This window comes from Fringilla coelebs, assembly GCF_963513975.1.
Source record: "Fringilla coelebs genome assembly, chromosome: 19".
Classification (NCBI taxonomy): domain Eukaryota; kingdom Metazoa; phylum Chordata; class Aves; order Passeriformes; family Fringillidae; genus Fringilla; species Fringilla coelebs.
This window is the reverse complement of record NC_140045.1, coordinates 2,517,173-2,541,199: the sequence shown is the minus strand read 5'-3', so window position 1 is coordinate 2,541,199 and position 24,027 is coordinate 2,517,173. Positions and strand designations below refer to the sequence as shown.

The 24,027-nt window shown below is 52.9% G+C and overlaps 1 protein-coding gene across 1 annotated transcript; it reads right to left on the bottom strand.

The window, feature by feature from the left end:
* Window positions 1-1,669: 1,669 nt before the first annotated feature.
* Window positions 1,670-22,734, bottom strand: FAM20A (FAM20A golgi associated secretory pathway pseudokinase). Its single transcript, XM_084218632.1, has 11 exons — window positions 22,278-22,734; window positions 15,091-15,272; window positions 13,931-13,981; window positions 11,862-11,940; window positions 10,228-10,320; window positions 8,315-8,430; window positions 6,561-6,741; window positions 5,891-6,000; window positions 5,306-5,387; window positions 5,166-5,225; window positions 1,670-2,286 (listed from the first exon to the last, which is right to left on the bottom strand). The coding sequence occupies exons 1-11, from the start codon at window positions 22,583-22,585 to the stop codon at window positions 2,022-2,024; spliced, it is 1,527 nt and encodes a 508-aa protein (XP_084074758.1). The 5' UTR covers window positions 22,586-22,734; the 3' UTR covers window positions 1,670-2,021.
* Window positions 22,735-24,027: the final 1,293 nt, after the last annotated feature.

The following is a 24,027-nucleotide window of genomic DNA, read 5'->3' as shown; positions in this document are numbered from 1 at the left end:
TCTTATTTTCATCTGTTCCCTGTCCACGAGAGCAAAAACGTCTGGAAGTCCCAAGAGTAAAAAGGTCAAGAATCTTCTTGAGACTGTTGAAAAGTTGGAAATGCAAGGACTTGTCTGAACCACAGTCTGGGAGAGACTAAAGGAGCCTGGAGTGGGGTTTATGTGGGGTTTTTGATGGGGTTTTGGTGGGGTTTATGTGGGGTTTTGGTGGGGTTTTTGCTCACCTTTGTGGCTTCAGAATCCTGGAGGAATTTCTCCACTAAGGAGCACTCCAAACCTCCTCAAACACACAAATGGGCACCTGTAGGACACACTCAGAGCAGAACTGCCCCTCTCCCGTGGCTCTGCAGTTTGGAGCCAGGTGCTTTATCAGATTACAGTTAAATGAAGCACCAGCACAACCCCCTGTGACAAACAGCTGTGGCCAAATGAGATTTGTCCCTTCTTGCATCATCCAGGCACTTGTTGGTGTCACTGAGCTCCCTTTAGGTCAGGCAAAACTCCAGCCCGTGGGACAATGAGCTGAATCCTGTCCAAATCCTGCCTGGCAGCTTTTGTGCAGGGATTTGGGGATCCTCTGGAAGGCCTGCAGTGCTGTGGGTGGGTTTTGTTTAATTTAAAGGTTACTTTAGAACGAGTTTCTGGTAGATTGGTTATGGTGTGGGGTTTTTTGTTGGCTCTTTTTCCCCCCTTAAGGATGATAAATTATCAACAGAATTCTCAACTACTTTCTCCAGGCTGCCAAAAGGCTCAGTGTGGTAATTCCTAATAGTTGAAGGAAAAAGCTATTAAGGAGAGCTTCACTAATCCAGTTATTCTTAAACCTTGTTGGGAGGTGAAGGGGCAGCTGGGAACTGAAATAACCAGGAAAACTCCTTCCCCATGCTTTGTTTTGGTCCCCAGTTTATGTTGCGTCTCCTCAAAATGCACTGATCTGGAGAGGGGGGAGAGACTGGGATACCATTTCTATTTTCCAGCTAATTATGACAAGCTAAATGATTTTATAAGATATGAGGAGAAAGTTATTTTAAAAGATATGAGGAGATGACCTGAGCTAGATTCCCCCCACTTTGACAAAATGTTTTCCCCAGAAATAGGTGGGTTTTTGAATGGTAAATACAGTCCTGTGTCTCAGAGTGCTTTGATTCTGAGCATTTTTTTACTTTTTTTTCCCTTGGGGTCTGAGGCAACACAGACCTGCCTGTGTTCTATATCCAAACTGGCTCTTCAGGCAGGGCAGGGAAGTGGTTTCAGTGCCTTGAGGCTTTGTGAGATGTGCACAGGTCAGTGTGGGCTGGGGTGACGCTGCTCCTGACACTGAGCACCTGTAGTGCCTGAAGCCTTAAGGTTCATCTTGGCCAAGCCTAAAACTCAAACTATTGTTCCATGTCCTTGCCTGCTGTACTGTTGTAACTTTTCTACTTTCGGACTCTGCAGCTAGCTCTGAGTTCTCTGCTCATTCTGTTTCTGAGCCTGCTGTCACAGCTTTCTGGAAGTCTTCTCACTTTTACTGTGTTTCTCACAAAGCCCTCAGGTCTGACCAAGCTGGACCACTGCCCTGTCTTGTGCCAGGGGCAGGTATTTCTCAAACATACACTCCTGACCACAGAACAAAGACTTACTGAGAGGAAAATGCTCTTGGCATCTCTTTATTCAACCTCACCCTCGGGTCCAGTTCGTGTCCTTCTCTGGCAAGACCAAGCCCCTGTGGAGGTCGAGCAAACCAAGGTCAGGTGTTCCCTCAGCCTCCCAAGGGCATGGCCAGCTCCACACCTGGAGATCACAGCTTTTCCACCCCAGGGCTGTGGTTGGGCTGTAGAGATCAGCAGCAGCCACACCAGCACTGCAGCCACACCAGCACTGCCCGAGCACAGGAGCTCTGCTTACACACCAGCAGAGGAGCCTGGTGTGACTCTTGACCTTCTGACATCTCCTCTCCGAGTCTCTGTGAGGGTTTGTGGGTGGAAATGAGCCGTGCTGGAGCTGCCTCTTGCCTGGCAGGGTTCTCCTGGCTCAGAGCCCTAAGTGTCCAGCTTGGCTCTGTGCCCCGCAGGGCTCTGGGGCTGCGTGGTGTCGTTGGCCACCACCGTGGCCTCTCCAAAGGTGTCGATGCACCTGCCCACGGCCTCCAGGATGAGCTGGAGGCGCCTGTCCAGGGCCAGCAGGTGGGGCTCGGTGAGCACAGGGGCCAGGGGGTCCTGCAGGAGGGATTCCCTCATCACCTCGCTGAGCCGGTACTCGGGCTCGGCCAAGAGCTGCAGGCGCAGCCACGTCGTTCTCTTTATTCTGGAAAAAAAAACAAATCAACAATTGAATGCCTCCCAGCAAGAGCAGCTGAGCTCCTTGACAGCAGCAGGGCAGAGATGGGTGAAGGAATTTAAAGAATTTTGGAACAGAAGTTCTGTAATTTTAATTTTGGAAGGTAATGAAATTTTTTTTTGCAGGAAAAAAATTTCATTAGTAGCTCCCCTACTTCTTCCTTTGTTTTCCCAGAGTATTTGTACTGCAAATTTCTGTCAGCAGAGAGAAAAACATGACTGAATTTCTCAGTAGTGAGTGAGTCAGAGATGACCCAGTTCCCCAGGTTCCTGCAGGGTGGTGCCATCTCCCCAAGGATGACATTTATGAGATGGGAGCAGAGGGGGAGGTAAATGAAAAGACATGAATGAGAAAATATCTTCTGTCAAAACTCTGAGCACAAAGAGGGAATATTTCCTGGAACTGATGTAACTGTGACTTTTTACCTTAGGGGGTCCTGAGGTTCAAATGTGATTTGCTTTGACAGAAAATGGGATGAAAAGCTGCAATCTTGGAATGCTTCTGGGCATGAAATGAAGTGTTCTGAAATCATTTGTTTAATCCTCAGCAGAAATGTGTTGACTTCAGCATGTATAATACTGAAATAAATCAGTGGCTGTAGTTATTGCCCTTTGAATCTTGGAAACAAAGTGGTCCATGTTTATGGAACCATTTGGATTCAGCCCAGACAGAATTTTCAGGTGGGAAAAGGTGAAGTCAGATCCATTTTAGGCAGCTCAAGAATTTGTATTTTTAGGCTGTTGTTTATGCAGGGCACCCATTGGGAATGTTGATCTGGATCTCTGCAGCTCCAACAGGCTGTTTGGGAAAGGCTGCTCCAGGTGCTGGGGACAATCACTAAGGTAGGAAAGCACCTTTAGGGCCATCAAGTCCAGCTGCTGTCCCAGCACCATCAAACCATGTCCCCAAGAGCCACATCCACACATCACTCGAAGAATTCCAGGGATGGTGACTCCATGATTTCCCTGGGCAGCCTGTGCCAGTGTTTTACTGCCCTACTAGTATGCTTTACTGCCCTTTCCAGGAAAATTTTTTCCTAATATCCAATCTAAATCAGGAGTGTGTGTGGAGCGAGGTGTGTGTGGGCAGCGGCACAAGGGAAGGAGGATGCTGCTGCCACAGGGCCAGGCATCACTTTCCCACATTAATATCCCTGAAAAACCAAAAATAATCAATTGATCAAGTGTGAGGGCTGACAAGGAAGCTTTAAACCCCAGCTGTGAGGTGCTGCTGCTGCCAGGGGAAGCTGTGCCCGGAGCAGATGTGAATGAGAATCTGTGCGCTGTCCTTCGAGGGAGCTGCTGTGGGTAAACACCAGCTGTGTTTGCTCTGGTCCCAGCAGTGCTTGGAGGTGGAGAGAGGGCTGCTGTGACCCGTGGGGAGCAGCTGATGGAGTGCTGGAACAGTTACACAACAAACAAACAGAGCCCGGAGAGGGCTGGGATGGAAACGCTGCCGCCAGCCCCGCTGCGCTCCCACGGGGGCTGTGACCCTGTGCCTGGGCTGGACCGCTGAACCTTTCACCCCGAGCCTTCCAGGGACTCCAGCAGCCTGCCTGGGCTGCTCCCAGGCCTGCTGTGCCTCCAGGAGGCTTTGGATGCTTTCAGGGAAAGGACCATCTCATGGCATGGCATGGCATGGCTGTGTTTGTGCCACTCACTGTCTGGGAGAGGAGACCTGCAGGCTCCAGCGTGGGGGACAGGCTGGGAGAGGCAAATAAAACAGACTCAAACCTGCTGGAAGCCAGGCTTGGAGCAGAACTCAGCTGGGAACGAGGTGGATGTGTTTAACAGCCCGCTCTCAGCATCCCTGTGCTCCCAGTGCTGGAGGAGCTTTCCTGCTCACATGGCTCAGCTTGGTGCTGGAGCAAGGAGGAGACTCGGTGGGCTGAGTCCAGGTTGGTGGTCAGGGCAGGCTGAAATTTGTGGCCTCTGTGTGCTTACTCAAGCAAAACCTCTTCCCTTCCTTCCCAAGTGGTTTTAGATGCTCTCCTATTCCAAATGGATTGGCTCTGGTGGGAAATGAGGGTTTGTGTGTCTCCCTCAGGTAGCACAAGTTGTTTTTATGCTGTTCCTGCCCCTTGTTTGCTTATGTCAATGTGTTCAGGTCCTCTTACCACTGCCTTTTACAAGAATTAAATTAGGAGGAGTTGCTGGGAGGTGGATCTGGAAGAATAGGAATGCTGTGACCTGTGGATATTATGGTATGAAGGTCAAATTAAGAGGCAGAGTTAATTTCAAACTGCACAAAATTTCAAGAGAAGGATTCCCTGCGAGCCTGCAATTAGAAATGATTTGCTGAGTGCAAATAACAGTTCTTGAAATTAAAGGTGTGTGGGGAGAGTGCAGTTACCACCCTGAGGGGGAGAAGGAGCAGGCAGAGCAAGGAAAAAAGGCTCCACATCTCCTGGAGACAAACCCTAGGAAAGAGCAGCTGCTCCTGCCTCTTAAATTTAACCTGCAGCTGCTGATTTATGTGAATTAATGAAGGGGAAACATAGGGTTAAAATGATGAGCTTCTCCTTCATGCCGTGAGAAGGGGAAGCTTGGTGAAGTGCATCAAAATTCCACCAGGATTTTGGATGGAGATTTCTGTGCTTCCTGAGAGCACCTCGTGCTGATGGGCTGGGAAAGGCTGTTAGAACCTCCTGGAAGGGTTTGATCCATTGGGCAGCATCTCCTGGTGTGCCAGTGGATGTTTTTCCACTCGTGATTCCCCTGCTCCAGCATCCAGCCCACCCCTGGGCTGGGATTAGCAGGGTCCTCCTCGAGCCAGGCCAGGGTGACCCCCCCAGTGACAGCAGGAGCTGGGACATTCCTGGGAAGGAATCTGCAGCTGGAACTTACACACAGCACTGGGAGAGCGGCGCCAGGATGGAGATCTCATCGTGGGAATGCCGCCCAAACCTGGGGGGTGAAGCAGAGTTCAGAGCCTGCCCTCCTCCTCCTCCTCCTCCTCCTCCTCCCCACTCCTCGCCCTGCCTCACCCTCTGGCGTTGTCCAGGTGCAGGAGGAAGCCATCGTCCCCAAACTTGGTGAACATCTCGTAGTGGTGCCTGTCCATGTTCCCTGCAAAGGCCACACAGAGGGACACAGCTCGCCTTGCAGGGAATCTGCTGAACTATCCCAAGATTTCTTTCAGATCTGCATGGAGTATTTGTTGTGGTGCTGGAAGTGCCCGAGGTGCTGCTTTCCCTTTGGTGGGGTGGGTCTGGGGGCTCCCCTGTGCCCCCACGGTGGAGGGGCTGTGGGGAGACAGGAAAGGGAAAGGGAAAGGGGAAAGGGAAAGGGGAAAGGGAAAGGGAAAGGGAAAGGGAAAGGGGAAAGGGGAAAGGGGAAAGGGGAAAGGGAAAGGGGAAAGGGGAAAGGGAAAGGGAAAGGGAAAGGGAAAGGGGAAAGGGAAAGGGGAAAGGGAAAGGGGAAAGGGAAAGGGAAAGGGAAAGGGAAAGGGAAAGGGGAAAGGGGAAGGGGGAAGGGGAAGGGGAAAGGGGAAGGGGAAAGGGGAAAGGGGAAAGGGGAAGGGGAAAGGGGAAGGGGAAAGGGAAAAGGAAATCCTTTCCCTCCATCCTTACCCATCAGGAAGTCGAATATGGCCATGTCCACGATGTTGAGCAGCCGGTTGCTGTTGCTGTAGGGGTAGATCTCCCTCACTGTGTTGCAGTAGAGAGGGTTCACCTCCCACCTGCAGGAGATGGAGAAAAGGAGACACTCTCAGCTGCTTCTGCCATGTCCCAAAAATACCCCAAAACCCATCTTCCATGTGAAGATGTACAGGAGAAGGAAATAAATCTCCCCTTGTGCATGCAGGAGGCTGGAATTGAAACACAGCCAATGGAGCAGCAAATGTGGGAAAGGTTGTTAGAACGTTCTGGAAGGGTTTGATCCATTGGACAGCATCTCCTGGGGTTACAGTGGATGTTTTTAATCTATGCTCACTATGGCTGTATTTGATTGGCCCTTTGCTTAAAACACCATCACCACTGGCTAATTAAGAAACCACCCTTTGGTAAACAAATCTCTGTAACACATTCTGCATGCTGACAATACCAGGGGCAGCAAGTGGAGATAAGAATTGTTTCTCATTCTTTTCTCCGATCTTCTCACAGCTTTAAGGGTTATTACACTAATTAGTACACTAATGATGGGCTCCCTGAACCCTGGCCTGGGTTATTTCTCCAGCTGTGTCCGTGTGTCCGTGCCCTGCAGTGCAGATATGGGGAGCAGCCTCATTTACCCACTTACTCCTCTTTTCCCTCGAAGGAGTAGGAGCGGATCCAGGGGTTGGGGATGGAGAGCCGTGGGGCCAGGTTGAGGGAGGGCAGGAAGGCAGAGAGGGAGCCCTCCAGGAGGTGGGGGCTCCCACACACGGCGTACTCCGTCTTGCACATGTACGGGCACTTGGCGAAGAAGCAGACGTTGCTGGCTGGGAGGAGAGCAGAAAACACGGTGTCCCAGACTGCAAGGCAAGGTGTGCTCTATGTGCCATCTGTGTGGCAGCTGTCCTTATCTCTTCCACAATCATTCTTCCCTCTGAGGGGCGAGACTTCTGCTGATAAGAGGCCACTGAATGTCACTGCATGGCTGATAAGAGCTACAGCATCCCACTGGGAGATGCTCCACCCCAAAAAGAAAAGCCAAGCGTTGTAGTAGCCATGATATTTTATGAAAAATCCTTTCCTTAGGAATTTTTCTCCTGAGAAGCTGAGAGGCCTCAGGAACAAAATGCAAACAATGATTGTCTGCTGCTGTGGGATGCAACAGGTGGAGCTGGGATTGGTCTCGTGGTTGTTTCTAATTAATGGCCAATCCCAGTCCAGCTGTCCAGACTGTCTCAGTCAGAGACAAACCTTTGTTATTGATTCCTTTTCTATTCTTAGCCAGCCTTCTGATGAAATCCTTCCTTTTATTCTTTCAGTATAGTTTTAATATAATATATATAATAAAATAATAAATCGGCCTTCTGAACATGGAGTCAACTTTCTCATCTCTTCCCTCATCCTGGGACCCCTGTGAACAGCATCACAAAGCATTCCTACCCAGATATAATCTGGAGATTCTGACACACCAGCATGGCTTCTCCACTGCATTCCCAGAGGAACAGCAGCTGCCTCTGCCCCTGGATCTTCAGAGGATTCTGCACCTTTCTCCAGGATCCCTGCTCCAGCAGAACCACCCCTGGCCCTGCAGGAGGGCTGAGCCACAATTCCAATGGCCCTGCTGCAGCACCCTGACCCACAGAGTGCCAGGCTGTGCTCTGGCTCTGGCAGTGCTGGTTTGGTTCACTGCATTGTTCATTTTATCTTTTTATTTTCTTCCCTAGTACAGAACTGTTATTCCTGCTCCCATATTTTTTACCTGAGAGCCCCTTAATTTAAAATTTATAGCAATTCGCATTCTCCATTTCAGGAGAGGCTCCTGCCTTCCCTAGCAAGCACCTGTCTTTCCAAACCAAGACACAGGGAAAAGGGCAGGACAATGCCTGGCAAAGTTGTGTTTCTCTCTGTGCCCACAGAGCTGCTGCCACGTTTCCCCAGCGTGGGACAGTGATTGTTTCCTGTGGCAGGGATGGAGTGAGATGGGAAGAGGCCCAAGGAGCTGCACATGAGTGCAGAGCAATTTAAACCCCCAGTTTGATGGCTGTTTCATGGAAATGCCTTGGGGAATCCAAGGAAAAACAAGGTAAAACCCAAAGCATCCATGCCATGGATGTCAAGCTGCCAAATCACAGATTTGGGTCCTGTGCTAAGGGAAAGGTTAAGAAAAAAAGGCCAAATGAGAAGATCTGGTAGATGATTCCAGCTGGAGGGAACCCCTGCAGTAACCATGTCTTTGTGCAGCTTTAAGCCAAGAATTTCATTTCTGCACCACAGCACGAGTCCTGCAGCCCCTGCCCTTCCTCCCAGCGTGGAACACCACAGCTCTGGGTCAGCTGTGAAGGGACCTTGGAGACACCTGGGACCATGATTGGGACCATCCTGAGCCAAGCCTCTGCCCACCTGGTGACACGAAGAAGACGCTCTGCAGGACCTCGTTCTTGGTGACCTCCAGGATCTCCTTGGTGACGTTGATCAGCCTCCCCACGGTGGGTGGCACCCTCCTGAAATCCAGGATCCTGCACAGAGGGGACAGGGGATGCTGCTGCTGCACTCTGGGGTGGCAGGTGCTGCCCCTGCCCCTTCCACCAGTGAACAGGAGCCTTTGGATGGCTGCACCCAGACTCTTTCCAGCAAAAAACCCCTCTGGGCCAAAATACATCTCTCTGTGTTTGGATTTTGGTATTTTAATAGCTGCTGTCTGGAACAATCTGGATGTTCTCCAGCATTCCTGCCTCTTTCCCTGACATTGCCTTGGTTTCTCCCACCCTTTGCACACAGACAGGGTCCTCCAAGGGCCAGAGCAGCCCTTCAGGCCCAACTACAATGCTGGTTTGACACGGAGCAGAGATGTTGATCCCGGTACAACGCGGCTGAGGAGGCACCCCCTCCTCCCCAGGCACTCATGCCCAGCTAATTCCTCAAAAATACTCTTAAAAACCTCAGGGTCTGGGGCAGGAAAGCATTCCTGGCAGTCCATGGGACTGGTTGCTGAGTCAGTGACACGGGGAGAGCTGGCTAATGCTCTGCTTGGCTCCTTGGGTAATGCCCCCAGCTCCTGGGAATTGGGCACAGAACAGGATTTAGCCTGCTGCTTATTGAGCAATGTTCAGAGAGAAAAAAAATATTTGCTTTTATCCAGCATCTTTCAGCTCTAAAAACCACAAAGCACTTCAGAAAAGCAGTCTGGCCTCATTTCTGTGGCAGTGGAGCTGCAGGGGCGAGGTGGTGGTGGCTGAGTCAAGCAGAGTCACTGTGAGGACCTTGGGGCAGAACTGGGAAGGGAACTTAGCTCCCTTTGCTCCCTTTCTCAGAGGTACAGGACTTAATTTAGTCCTATGGAAACTGGATATCCCCACCCATCCTGACCATCAGAGATCACCTTCTTTCTCTGGTGTTCAGAGGAGGGAAAGGCTGCTGCCCTCATCTTCTGAGAAGGGTATTTTTGATTTTATTAAACACACACCCTGCTGGGAAGAGGTGCCAGGTTAATTGCTCATTATCTGAGGGCTTAAAAGTGCATTTCTGCAGTTTATTAACCCAAAGCACATCTTGATTGCTGATGGAGTGTGTGCCTCCCTCACCATCAGGGCACCTGCCCAGAGCTGAGACTGGCACCTGGATGCAGGTGAGGGACAATGTGTGACAGCCAGGTGAGAATCCCACCTGTTCCAACCTGGACTGCACTGCCCTCCTTCAGTGCCCAAGGCAAAGCTGACTCTGGGGTGTCAGATGAGATCCAGGAGGATCTCCTGGAGGATTCCTTTCCTTTTCTGTTTTCCTTTTCCCTTTTCTTTTTTCCTTTTGCCTTTTCCTTTTCCCCTTTCCTTTTCCCCTTTTCTTTTCTCTTTTCTTTTCCCCCTTTTCCTGTTCCCCTTTTCCTTTTCCCTTTTCCTGTTTTCCTTTTCTCTTTTCCCTTTCCTTTCCCCTTTCCTTTTCCCCTTTCCTTTTCCTCTTTACTTTCCCCCTTTCCTTTTCCCCTTTCCTTTCCCCCTTTCCTTTTCCCCTTTTCTTTTCTCTTTTCTTTTCCCCCTTTTCCTGTTCCCCTTTTCCTTCCCCCTTTTCCTTCCCCCTTTTCCTTTCCCCCTTTTCCTTTCCCCCTTTTCCTTTCCCCCTTTTCCCATTCTCCTTTTCCTTTCCCCATTTTCCCGTTCCCCCTTTCCCGTCCCCTTTTCCTTTCCTTTCCTTTCCCTGAGCCCTGCAGGGCTTTCCCCAGAGCTCTGGTGGCCAGAGGAGCAGCAGGAGGAGCAGCAGGAGGAGCAGCAGGAGGAGCAGCAGGAGGAGCAGCAGGAGGAGCAGGGCTGTGCCAGCCCTACCTGTCCAGGTGGAAGGCAGCGATCTCCGCGTTGTGCCGCTGGAAATCCACGAAGTAGAAGAAATCCTCAGGAGTCTCCTCCTCACGTTTCTGCCTGGGAGAAAGCAGGGGGTGAGCCCTGGGCAGCCTGGACACGGAGTGGTGGCACAAGGACAGTCCCTGTGTGGCCAGGCTGGGGACAGGCTCAGAGCCCAAGGGCTCGGTGCCCAGCTGGAGCCGTCACAGGGAGCAGCACTGGCACCCTGGGGCAGTGGGGAGCTGACTGGGGCTTTAAATCTGCTCCAGCAAGAGCTCAGACCCCCTTGGGACACAGTTTCAGGTGGGTGTTTGTCACATCCCCCTGCAGGCAGAGGAGGGCTCAGGTCTGATGCTCTCCAATCCCTGAAGTGGGAGCTCCATTAAATTCCATTTTCTGGCTGGCACACAGTGGGAAAGAGGGTGTTAACTCTGGGAAAGGGGATGGTAACTCTTGGGAAAGGGGGTGTTAACTCTTAGGAAATGGGGTGTTAACTCCTGGGAAATGGGGTGTTAACTCTTGGGAAAGGGGGTGTTAACTCTGGGAAATGGGGTGTTAGCTCCTGGAAAAGGGGACACAACACAGGTTTAGACCTCCCCTAGGATGAAATTTCAGGTGGGTGTTTGTCACATCTCCCTGCAGGCAGAGGAGGGCTCAGGTCTGATGCTCTCCAATCCCTGAGGTGGGAGCTCCATTTAATTCCATTTTCTGGCTGGTACACAGTGCCCCAGTAGGTGCAGCATGGGAATTTGATGCTCAGCTTTAACTCCTGGGAAAAGGGGGTGTTAACCCCTGGGAAATGGGATAACTCCCACTGGGGTGTTAACTCTGGGAAATGGGGTTTTAATTCCTGGGAAAAAGGGTGTAACTCCAGGGAAAAGGGGGTGTTAACTCCAGGGAAAAGGGGGTGTTAACTCCAGGGAAAAGGGGGTGTTAACTCCAGGGAAAAGGGGGTGTTAACCCCATGGAAATGGGATAAGTCCCACTGGGGTGTTAACTCCTGGGAAATGGTACAGGACACAGGAAATCCCTCGTGGCTCAGCAGGCCATGGATGCTCTCCTTCCCCTGCAGGACCTGGTGGATCCTGGGCAGAGGTGGATGCAAGCCCAGGGGAGAGGAGCTGGCTGCCTCTGGGTGAGGGTTTGTTATCCCAGCCCACGTGCTGCCAGCTGCTCTGCTCACACATGGACAGTAAAGGAGAAGGAATCCATGTGAAGAGTCCCAAGGGGCTGCAAATAAGAGCAAAGCAATTTAAATCCCCTGTTTGATGGCTGCTACTTGGAAACGCTCTGGGGAATCCAAGGAAAAACAAAGTCTGCTGGGGAAGAGCAGTCCCTCATGGCAGAGATCTCAGGAGAACAAGTGTCCCAAGGTCCTTCTCCACCTGGCACCCGTGAAATGAGACATTTCCAACATCAACAGCAGCGTGGGAACGCTGGTGTTTACCCAGGTGTGCTCCTGGGGGGGTGTGAGCAGCCAAGAAAAATGAAAAATAATGGAACCTTTTCAGCTGCCCAGGTAGGGAGGGCAGGAGAGGGAAGGTGAGGCTGGGACCTTCCCGTGCCAAGGAGGGTCCCAGCCTGCCCTGCAGGGGCTCAGGGGGCTCTGCTGGCCTTACCTCATGGGCTTGAACATGGCTTTCCCAAAATCCTGGAACCTGAGGACCAGCTTCAGGTGCACACCGCTGGGCTTCACCACTTGGGGAGGAAAGGGGGGTTAGCTCCTGGAAATGGGGTGTTAACTGCTGGAAATGGGGTGTCAGCTCCTGGGAATGGGGGTGTCAGCTCCTGGAAATGGGGTGTTAACTGCTGGAAATGGGGTGTTAGCTCCTGGAAATGGGGTGTTAGCTCCTGGAAATGGGGTGTCAGCTCCTGGGAATGGGGGTGTCAGCTCCTGGAAATGGGGTGTTAACTGCTGGAAATGGGGTGTTAGCTCCTGGAAATGGGGTGTTAGCTCCTGGAAATGGGGTGTCAGCTCCTGGGAATGGGGGTGTCAGCTCCTGGAAATGGGATGTCAGCTCCTGGAAATGGGGTGTTAACTCCTGGAAAGGGGGTGTCAGCTCCTGGAAAGGGGGTATTAGCTCCTGGGAATGGGGGTTAACTCCTGGGAACTGGGGTGTTAGCTCCTGGAAATGGGATGTTAGCTCCTGGAAATGGGGTGTTAACTGCTGGAAATGGGGTGTTAATTCCTGGAAATGGGGTGTTAACTGCTGGGAAATTGGATGTTAACTTCTGGGAAATGGGGTATTAACTTTTGGGAAAGGGGGTGGTAGCTCCTGGGAAATGGGATGTTAACTCCTGGAAATGGGATGTTAACTCCTGGAAATGGGATGTTAACTCCTGGGAGGGGCATGTTAACTCCTGGGAAATGGGATGTTAATTTCCTGGGAAATGGGATATTAACTCCTGGGAAATGGGATGTTAATTTCCTGGGAAATGGGATATTAACTCCTGGGAAATGGGATGTTAACTCCTGGAAATGGGATGTTAACTCCTGGAAATGGGATGTTAACTCCTGGGAAGGGCATGTGAACTCCTGGGAAATGGGATGTTAATTTCCTGGGAAATGGGATGTTAACTCCTGGGAAATGGGATGTTAACTCCTGGAAATGGGATGTTAACTCCTGGAAATGGGATGTTAACACTTAGGAAAGAGGATGATAACTGTCTGGGAAGCAGATATTAACTCCTGGGAAATGGGATGATAACTCCAGGGAACACCCCAGTTACACCCCCCAGCACAGCCTGGCTTTCCAACCCCGTGAGTGCATCCCATCCCTCCTTCCAGCTACTCCCCTCTCTCTCTTCCCATTTATTTTCCTCTCCCCCTTGTGCCACAGAGCAGATTTCCCTTCAGCCCCTCTGTTACTCCCCTTGGGGAATTTCTCCTCCCTCCCCAGCAGAGACCAGTGCTGTCCTGGTGTCCTGACACCCACATCGGTCAGGCTGCTGATGGAAGTGGTGGAATTATCACCCCTGGGTGCTAAAAACAGCCTGGACGTGGCCCTTGGGTTGGACTCCATCATTTCAGAGGGCTTTTCCAACTGAAATAATTCCATGCTCTATGATCCCAACCTCTGCTGGGTTAATGGGAGGGAGCAGAGCCTGGCTTGGCATTTCCCTGCCCAAGCTGTGTCATCACATTTCTCTTCACAGAGAAAAGCAAGGCACAATTCTTCCCAAGAATATTTCTGGGTTTCACATTCTCTGAACCTCAGAGGAAGGAAAAACAAATCTTCTCTCATTTGCTGTGCCTGTGTTTGTGCCAAAGTAGGATGCAATGTGGAGATTGTTTACCCAGAGTGATGGGGTTTGGTTTCCTTGGCCTGTCAGGGCCAGGTGTGTGTGTTGGAACTGTCACTGACAGTCATGAGATTCAGAGCAGTGTGTGCAGAGTTGAGTGCTTGGCAAATTCAGTTTAGATGTAATGTAACATAGTGTAATATAATATAGAATAATATTACTATATTATTATAATAATAGAACTATAATTAAGTAACAACAATATAATGAGAATTAATGTGATTATATATTAATATACTATAATTATAATTAATAAAGTGATTAATTAGCCTTCTGACAAGATGGAGTCCTCCTTCTCTCCCCTCATTGGGGCTGCCTGCAGGTTCTGTAGAGCTGAGGATGGAGCAGTTGGCGATGGCACGTGAGGACCCCAGGTCACACTCACCCTGGCTGCAGTCACAGGCTCCCAGCAGTGCCTTCTCATCCTGGCTGTAGTCTGCAAGGCAGGAGGAGCAGTGAGACCCTTCCAGGCTCCATCTCTTGCTGCTGGCCCCCCGGCAGGCTCCAGGGAGCCAATCCCCCATCCCCAGTCAGTCCCTGGGTGGGGATGCCACGGGACACAGAGAGAGAAACAGCAAGCGTTTCTCACATGGCTGGTGAGGATTTTCAGGGAGTTGTAAGGGTGTGAGAACTGGTTAAGTGTAAACAATCTGCAGGCGGTGTTTTTCTACTTTGTCTTTCTGTTCTTTCTGTTCTTCTCCAGGTGTGTGAGGAAGGCGTTTTTGTTAGCTAGCCACTCAAATGGCATGTATGGTATTGTTCCAGTTTTCAAGGCAAGATGTATTCTATTGCCATCTGTTTGGCAGTTGTCTGGTGTCAAGTGGGCAATTCTCCTTATCTCTCTCCCTGAGTGATCGTAATCAGGGTCCCTCAGCAGGGGACATCTGCTGATAAGGGGCTATTGAATGTCACTGCATGGCTGATAAGAACTGTAACATCCCATTGTGAGATGCTCCGCCCAGAGGGAGGAGCCAAGCATTCCTACCCAGATATAATCTGGAGATTCTGACACACCAGCACAGCTCTTCTCCACTGGACTGCCCAGAGGAACAGCAGCTGCTTCTACTTCCACGGATCTGTGGAGGAAGAATTCACCCCTTTCCTACAGGACCCCCCTGCTCCAACAGAACCACACCTGACACTCCAGGAGGACTGCAGCCCCTTTTCCAACTACCCTGACCACAGGGTGTCAGGTTGAGTTCTGACTCTGTCAGTGTTGTTCTGGTGTATTGCATTGTTTTATTTTATCCATTTTTTTTTTCCCTTCCCTATTAAAGAACTGTTATTTCCTGCTCCCATACTTTTTGCCTGAGAGCCCCTTATTTAAAATTCATGGCAATTGGGATGGGTGGGGAGGGTTTGCATTCTCCATTCCAGGGGAGGCTCCTGTCTCCTTTAGCAGGCACCTGTCTTCCCAAACCAAGACATGTATCACTCTAAACCTCGCGGTCCTCTCGAATAAACCCTTCTTTGCTCTTTCTACAGTCCTGCCTCCTGCCTGTTCCCGTGTCACCCCCAGTGGCAGGGTGACCCCTGAGCGCTCACCGGCGCTGATGGTGGGCAGGTCCCGCAGGTCCCGGAGCAGCCGGCTGACGGCGGCGCTGGAGCGCGGGTACAGCCCGTCCCGGCTGATGCCCAGCTGGAACTGCAGCCAGCCCGCCTCGGCACGCAGCGGCAGCGGGGCTGCCACCGTCAGGTTCAGCTCCTCCCGGTACAGCTTGTGTCTCCTGCAAGAGACAGGGATGGGGATGAGGATAAGGGAGAGGATCAGCTCCTCCCGGCACAGCTTGTGTCTCCTGCAAGAGAGACATTCTGGGGATGGGTGTTGCGTTGTGATTTCAGGGATCACCCCAGAACCTCGGGTCCCTCCCCTGATAATTCCCTGCCAGGTGTGTCAGTCACCTCTCCTTTCCCCTCCCAGCACTGTCTGTCAGTCCTGGCATTCCAGAAGGGTGTCCAGTGATTGGCAGATTCAAAGGATGCCCTCTACCCCTTGGTGTCCTTTGTCCCTTGAGCCCTCCCCTCCTGTCCTTGGCTGGTGGCTCCCTGCCCCTTCCCTGCCCTCTCCCGGGGTTAAAGGAGCAGCAGCCACGGGCTCAGGAGTTCTGCTGGAGCTGCTGTGGGTTCAGAGGCTGTGGGCCAGAATAAAGCTCTGGATCCAAACCCTCCAGCAGAACCCACTCCTTTCCTTCCCCCTTGCCTTAAAGCTTCTCTGCCAGAGGGAAACCTGAGGAGGAGACCCTGATACAGGGGGAAGCTCCATCCTGCCACCACCAGAGCTCCTGCACACCTGGACTTGTCCCCATGTGCCCAGCTGCAGCACCCAGCCAGCCCAAAGTGTCTGTGGGGTGAAACACCACCCAGCCATGGCCAAAAGTGTCTGTGGGGTGAAACACCACACACCCAGCCATGGCCAAAAGTGTCCCTGGGGTGAAACACCACACAGCCATGGCCAAAAGTGTCCCTGGGGTGAAACACCACACACCCATGGCCAAAAGTGTCTGTGGGGTGAAACACCACACAGCCATGGCCAAAAGTGTCTGTGGGGTGAAACACCACAGTGCTGCTGTTTGGTTCAGCACCAAGGGCCAGACAAACTCAGGCATGTCCTGTCTGGCTATATTGGTATTATTCCAATAGATGGGGATGTGGAAAAGCTCCCTTCTCTGAGCCTGGAAAGTGCCAGGAGCAGAGCACGGGGTGGGTAAGGGGAAACTGAGTCTCTGACCATCTCTGAGAGAGTTTTTTCCCTGCAGCTGGGGGGAAAAAATCACTAAAAACGAGTTTCAAAGGATAGTATTGATACACTATGTTGTAAATGCTTTGAAGCTAACCAACTAAAATTACTCTTCAAAAGTCTTACTACAATACATCTGTCACACTTCTATATTTCTAAACTATCTACTTTTATTTGCAAGGCTACCCTTTAAAACTTCCTTTTAGTTCAATTTTTCTCTCAATCATGTCTCTCTTATTCCATAATATTTCTAAGTCAACATTTCTTATCTCAAGGTTTATATACACATACATACTATGGAAACCTTCTATCAAACTTTATCAGCCAAGGAATGGCACTGGGGGCTGCTGGGGAAATAAAGAAAGCTGGGGTTTGGTTGGGATTTTTCCATCACCTCTCTCCATCCAAGCAGGCTGAGCAGTGTGGTTAATCTGGCTGTGAGCAGGGCTTGAAAAAATGGCTGAGATGGTCAGAGTCTCTGACCATCTCTGGGAGAGTTTTTTCCCAGAATTTGGGGGGGAAAAAAATCACTAAAGGCTACAAATTGCTTCTGTGACCAAATTCACAGTGAGCAGGGATGCTACGAGGTGATCTGGCAGCATCCTGCCCACGATCTCTAAAAATCAAGGTTCAACCCCACCCCTTTTTTGGCAGCTGGAGCTGAAGGAGCCTCTCAAGTTCAGTCATAACCCAAAAGCATTTCCCCTCTCAATCAGCATTTCCCTCAACCTTGAGAACCTGTGGATGCAACAGCCTGGTCAGAAAGTGAGAAAATGGGCTTTGTTTTCTCACAGTGGACTTGTGAGACTTTTTTAGGGAGTGGTAGAAAAACGATGCTAACTTGTTAGTACAAACAACCTGCAGGTGGTGTTTCCCTACTCTGTTTTTCTGCTCTTCTCAAGGGCTGCTTGTGAGAAAGATGTTTCTGTTAGTTAGCCAAGCAAGCAGAATGTGTCAAATCTGTCTATAAAGGAGAGGATTTTTGGCATTAAATGCTCTTCTCCTGCAAACCAGCCTGGGAGTGGATCTGTGTCATTTCTTGCTCAACAGTGACAGAGACCTCTGGGGCTGTGGAACTGAAAGGTCACTTATTGCAGCCAGCAGAGGACAGAGCTTTGGCTTCTCATTAACAGTGTCCAGCCCATGTGTGGAGCAGCCAGTCCTGATAAAGGGAAAATGAAGTTCAGTTTGCACTGAAAGTGCCAGGATCCATGCAGGAAAACAAACAGGAGCTGGGGGCTGATAAGGAGTAGGACATTACCCAAGGCTGGGATGGAGTGGCTGGACAGGGGGAAGTGCCACAGGCCAGACCCCATCCAGAGCCTGAGCAGTGAGGTCTGACTGTCCCCCAGGGCATTTATCAGCCAAGGAATGGCACTGGGGGCTGGAAAGGGCTCCTGGCTGCTGGGGGTGTCTTTATTTCCCTGCTCAGCCCAGCAGCTGAGGCTTGGTTGGGATTTTTCCACCAATTTTCCATCACCCTTCTCCATCCAAGCAGGCTGAGCAGAGTGGTTAATCTGGCTCTGAGCAAGGCTTGAACCCTTCCAGAGGTGTTCCAGTGGTGTAGGAAATGAATTTGTAAAAAATTCTTAAAGTTTGATAGAAGGTTTATATAGTATGTGTATGTAAACCTCGAGATAAGAAATGTTGACTTAGAAATATTATGGAATAAGAAAGACATGATTGAGAGGAAAATTGAACTAAAAAGAAGTTTTAAAGGATAGCTTTGCAAATAAAAGTAGATAGTTTAGAAAAATAGAAGTATGAAAGCTACATTGTAGTAAGACTTCTGAAGAGTAATTTTAGATGGTTAGCTTTAAAACATTTATAACATAGTGATCAATACTATCCTTTGAAACTTGTTTTTAGCCTATTTTTCTCTCAATAATGTCTCACTCCACAGTATTTCTAAGCCAGCTTTTCTTATCCCAAGGTTTACATACACATACATACTATGTGAGCCTTCTGTCAGGCTTTGAGAACTTCCCACAAATTCATTTCCTACACAGTGGTATCCTGGGAGACCTCTGGGAGCTGGAGAGACAGGCTGGATGTGCAGCTCACAGGAGCCTGCTCCCTCTCCCAGTCTGTTTGTCTTTCCATTGGACTGGGCCAGTGACAGCGTGAAAAATCCACGTGTGCATGGTCAGAGGGAGCTGGAGCACTTCCCTCCCTGACCAGCTCTTTGATCAGGAGGCAGAAAATTCCCTGTGCACAAGGAAATGGCTCTGGAATGTCATCAGCTCCTTCTCCTGCACAGGAGGCAGAAAATTCCCTGTGCACATGGAAATGGCTCTAGAATGTCATCAACTCCAACCTGAACAGGAGGCAGAAAGTTCCCTGTGCACATGGAAATGGCTCTGGAATGTCATCAGCTCCTTCTCCTGCACAGGAGGCAGAAAATTCCCTGTGCACATGGAAATGGCTCTGGAGTGCCATCAGCTCCAGCCTGCACAGGAGGCAGAAAATTCCCTGTGCACATGGAAATGGCTCTGGAATGTCATCAGCTCCTCTTCCTCCAGAGGAGGCAGAAAATTCCCTGAGCACAAGGAAGAGCCCTGGAGTGCCATCAGCCCCAGCAGAAATGCCTTGACCCCCAGCCTGCTGCTCTTCCTGTGGATAAGTGAGGCACAACCTTAATGAATTGTGAGGCATTAATAAACCTTAATTAATAAATGAGGAATTAACCCTGCCACAGCCAGGGACGACAAACCCCAGTGCCATGGACAGGAGTGACTCAGGATTTTTCCCTAGGGAAGCTGCCCAAATATTTTACCATATTTGCTCTCCTGCCTGCCATACACACAGGCTGTTCCCCCAGGGTGAGCAAGGCATTACTGAGGGGGAAAAAAATGCAGTGGTTATGCAAGGGGAGGCAGATCCCAGCCCTGCATCCACATGGTCCCTGCCCAGGCTGAGCCAGTCCTTTCCCAGCCTTTCAACCCAAAATACAGCTCTCTGTGCCTCCCAGCTTCCTTCAGGATTCCTGAAATATTTCCCTGGAAAAAAGCAGATCTCTGCAAAAGGCATAATGATATAAAACCAGGGTTCATTTCTACCCTGCTATAAATAGCCCTGGGGTTGCCCTGGCTTTCAGCTCTCTGCTGGGCTGGGAGGGAGGCACAGCATGGGGTGACACTGCTCAGGCCACCACCATCCTGACTCTGGGGTTTTGAAGCTGCTCCTTCGAGGATAAAAATGAGCTCTGGAGTTTCTAAGGGATTTTTTGTTTGGTTTTGAAGAGGTGTGGATGTTTTCTTGTTTTTCTGTTTCCTTCCTGCACCCCCATCAGTCTCTCCAGCTGGTTCTGCATCCTGCAGTCCAAGTGCTGGTCCTGGGTGAGGTGCTGGAGCAGACAGTTTGGAGGAGGAGGACACACTCTGGCCATGGGTGTCCCATCAAGATGTCCTGGGGCTGCTCCAGCTGGCAGAGCCCCTGTCCAGCTGATGTCCATCTGCCTGCAGAAATGAAGGCAGACACGCTGTGCTGGAGGAACGGGGTGAGACTGCAGCTTGTTCCACTCAGGGGAGCGTCCTGCTGCTCTGCCAACACCCACATCCTCCAGGGGTGGTGAGGAACGTGGAGAGGATGCCCATGGACACTCAGCCCTGAGCCTCTGCTGCCTGGCTCTGCATGTGGAGCTGCTGGGGACCTTTTGCTCTTCAGTCCTCAGCAGCAGCAGCTTTGTTGAACCCATGCAGTGGGAGGCAGAAATTCCTCTGTGCCCACAGCAGATTAACAATCTTATAAAATCCATCAGCTCTGGCGAGTGCCACCTGATTGCATGCTCAATTTGCAGCACTGGTGGTCGGCAGGTTTTTGCAGGAGCAGTTGTGTCACCTCAGCCTGTGCTCTCTGGAGGTTTCACCCACTTAGGAGCATCACATATTTTATTTTAGAGTGAGGAATAATCAATACTCAGCCTTCTCCCCTTCCTGGAGGTGCAAAGCGAAGTCAGCCAAGGACAAAAGGCAGCACAGTGCTCCCCCCAGTCACAGCACAGCCAAACCTTGGGGCAGGAGGCAAAGTGGCTGCAGCACAAACTCCATCTTTTAACAGCGTGGTGAATAAAACTGGGGAGGGCAGACTCCTGACTCTCCTGCAAGAGAGGCTGCAGCAAGTGCCCAGGGCTTCTGATGGTGCCATCAAGCTGTGAGCTGCCTTGGTTTAAATCCTCAATTCCCACTGGGATTTTGCTTGGGAAACATCCACCTTGGTTCCCAGGTCCTGATGTCTTCAGCAGGCAGTGCTCAGCTCTAAGATGCACCCAGGGTGGGTCTGTGGCACAGCCAGGGGTACTCAAACCCACCAGCCATGGATTTCAAGTGCTGTGACAAAGGATTCCACAGGATCAGAGTGGAGACAGGGGAGAGCCTGGCAGGGCTGAGGTGGTTCCAGACCCTGGTGCTGCTCAGGCCATGAAGGTCATCCCCTGCTCCTTCCATTATCACTTCCCATCATCTCCTGCAGCAAATCTCACGTGGAACCAGCACTGGGAGAATCCCACAGGAGGAACAGGTTTGGAAGTGAAGAGAGCACTTGGGAATCCTGCCTGTGCAGCTCAGCAACCACCTCACAGGGGATGGGAGGAGTGGGGGCTGCTCCTGTGCTGGAAACCAAAGCTGGGGCAGTGCCAGGACAGGGGTCCCTGGGCTGTGACATCCCCTTGCAGGTGTCCTGTCCCACAGAGGGGACAGTGGGTGAGCTGATGCCATGAGCTCAGCATGCTGGGAGCTCTGTGCTCTGCTGTATCCGAGTTTGTGCACGAATGGAGAAGTTCTGGGGCTGCAGGGAGCAGCTGTGGGTGCTGCATGCTCGTGGGAGGGGGGTGAGATCAGGGATTCCAGGTACAGATAATAATGGTTAGAGCTGGCACTGAGGGCCACTGTGCCCCCCCAGCCCCAGGCAGTGACCACAGGGCAGGGACAGTCCCACCCCAGGAGCAGGGGATGAGGGAGCTTCCTCCTTGCTGGGCTGGGAGAGGCAGCAGGAAGAGGGCTCTGAGCTGGGGGTCCATTTCTCTGGGGCTCTGGGAGACACCCCGGGAAGGAGCATCCCAGCAGAGCCCCTCAGCCCAGCCCTTGGGGGCTGGAGGGGTGAGGGCACCGAGCCAGAACGGGGGGGCAAGCTGGACTGGGGATGCCAGGGGACACCCAAGGGACAGAGGTGCCCAGGAGAGCTGCCCAGAAAGGGAGGGGTACCTGAGAGAGGGAGCCTGGGGGTGCCCATACAGGGAGTGCCTGGCCAGAGTGTGCCCAGGGATGCCAGGGCAGGGGGTGACCATGCAGGGGGTCCCCAGAGAAATGTGTCCCCATGCAAGGGGTGCCCAGAAAAGGGGTGTCCAGGAGATATCTGGGAAAGGGGTGCCCATGCAGGGTGCTCAGAAGACACCCGGGAAGGGGGTGGCCAGGAGATTCCCATGCAGTGGGTGCTCAAGAATGGGGTGCCCAGGAGATGCCCAGGGAGCGAGGGATCATGCAAGGGCTGCCCGGTAGGAGGGTGCCCAGAACCTGCCCACACAGGGATTGTCCGGGAAGGGAGTGCCCAGGAAAAGAGTAGCCAGGAGATATTCGGGAAGGGGGTGCCCAGGAGACGTCCGGGAAGGGGGAACTGGGGAAGGAGGTGCCCAGGAGATACTGGGGAAGGGGGAAGTGGTGAAGGAGGTGCCCAGGGCATACTCAGGAAAGGGGTGCCGGGGAAGGAGGTGCCCAGGAGATACTTGGGAAGGGGGTGCCCAGGAGATGTCCGGGAAGGGGGAAGTGGTGAAGGAGGTGCCCAGGGCATACTCAGGAAGGGGGTGCCGGGGAAGGAGGTGCCCAGGAAATAGCCAGGAAAGGGGTGCCGGGGAAGGAGGCGCCCAGGAAAGGGGTGCGGGGAAGGAGGGGATGCCCAGGAAGGGGGTGTCGGGGCGATGCGCGGTGCGGGGTGCCCGGGAGCCGGCCGCGCGGGGGATGCGCGGTGCCGGGCGCGGGGGAGCCGCGGCTGCGGGACGCACCTGTTCCAGCGAGCCGCCTTCCGCCGGTAGTAGCGCAGGGCTTCGCGGGCGCCCAGCAGCGGCTCGGCGGGGCCCGGCGGGGCGGCGCGGTACAGCGGGTGGGCGAAGAGGCGGCGCAGCGCGGGGGCGGCGCGGGGGGCGCGGGAGAGCGGCGGGCGCGGCGCGGGGGGCGCGGGGCACGGGCAGCCCGGGGAGACCCTGCCCAGCTCCCGGCGCGCCCGCGGCCAGAGGTGGAAGTAGAGGTCGGCGGCCAGCAGCGCCCCGAGCAGCAGCAGCACGGCCGGGCGGTCCCGCCGCGGGCCCGGCATGGCCGGTGCGGGCTGGGGACGGGGACGGGGACGGCGGCGGCGGCTCCCGGGGCAGGGCGCACGGGGGAGCTCGAGCGGCGGAGCCGGGGGGTGCGGGCACCTCGGGGCGGGGACCGGGCAGGGCGCTCGGGGCCCGGCGCGGGGGAGCGGGGGTGGGGGCACGGCAGCGTGGGAGCCTCCCCCGGACACGGGGCCGGTGCCGGGGCCGGTGCCGGTGTCGGGGGGGACCGAGCCGAGCGGCCCCGGGCTCTACCGCCCCCCGCAGCCCCCGCGCAGGTGGCGCGTCCCCCGGCCGCCGTCGTCGCCAGCTCCTCGTCCCCTCTCCCGAAGGCGGAAAGTCGGCCCGGGAGAGCTTTGGCAGCAGCTGGAGGGCGCTGGGTGTTGCTGGGGTGCCGGGGGCTGTGTGGGAACGGGGAGGGGGTGCTGGAACCCCTCCGGTGTCTGCGGTCAGGGCCCGGGTGGGCTCTGCCTCCCACAGCCGGGCTCGGGGCTGGCGGATGGGTCAGAGGCCGCTTTTATTTTCTTAATTCCTAACAAAAAACCCCTCTAGCTGGGGGAACTCCTCCCTGCCGTTTGCTGGGAGCGGCTGGGCCGTGGGATGAGCTGGGGCTGGAGCATCCTGCGGGATGGAGAGCGGGGCGCGCAGCCCGGCCGGGGACCGGCTGGAGGGAGCGGCCCGGGAGGGGAGAGCGGGAGAAAGCGGCGGAGCGTGACCAGACTGGGCTGGCTCCGGCCCTGTGCTGAAGGGAGAACGGAAAATAAACTGCAGAAAGAGAGAGAAGTCGGTTCTGTTTTCAGCTGGCCGGAGCAGCACGGCGAGGGAGTGCCAGAGCCGGGATGGGGGGGTTGGACTGGGCAAAACATCGCAGGGCTGCTGGCTGAGCATCTCCCGATGTCCGAGATGCTCCTTTGATCCAGAACGAGGGATAAAACAATCCCCTGGGCTGCGTGGTGCCTGCAGGGACCTCAAGCAGACCTGTCCTCTTGGTCTTCTGCTCTTTGGCAGACGGTTCTTACTCTCCTTTAGAAATACAATATCAAAATTGCTCAGGCTTTTGATATTTGAAGAGTTTGGGTTTCAGGTTTGGGGGTTTTTGCTCTGAACTTCTTTTTCTTTTTATTATTTTTCATAATACCAAATTTTATGTGTTTTCCACAGAAGATTTATAAGCACAAAGTGGCCAGCAAGGATCAGTGGGAGGAAAGAATGTGGAACACAGCTTGGCTTTTGGGGACACCAGCTGTGCCCCCCTTCTGTGCCCTTTGGGGACAAAATTGGTAAAATGATTGCACTTGATCCCTTCAGGCTCCAGACCAGACATGAGGTGTCAAGGGGGGAAATTTTAGGGTGCTGTGCTGGAAAGGTGTGGGGCAGGCAGGGGCTCTGCTCAGAGGTGCTGGGTTGGGGTCTGCAGGATGGGAGCCACAGCGCTGATCCTTCT

Excerpts from the sequence above, each read along its gene's own strand:
- FAM20A (XM_084218632.1), bottom strand. The coding sequence starts at position 22,585 with ATGCCGGGCCCGCGGCGGGACCGCCCGGCCGTGCTGCTGCTGCTCGGG. Across the intron at positions 15,273-22,277 it reads AAGGCGGCTCGCTGGAACAG|GAGACACAAGCTGTACCGGG; the intron begins GTGCGTCCCGCA and ends TGTCTCTTGCAG. Across the intron at positions 10,321-11,861 it reads GCCATGTTCAAGCCCATGAG|GCAGAAACGTGAGGAGGAGA; the intron begins GTAAGGCCAGCA and ends GCTTTCTCCCAG.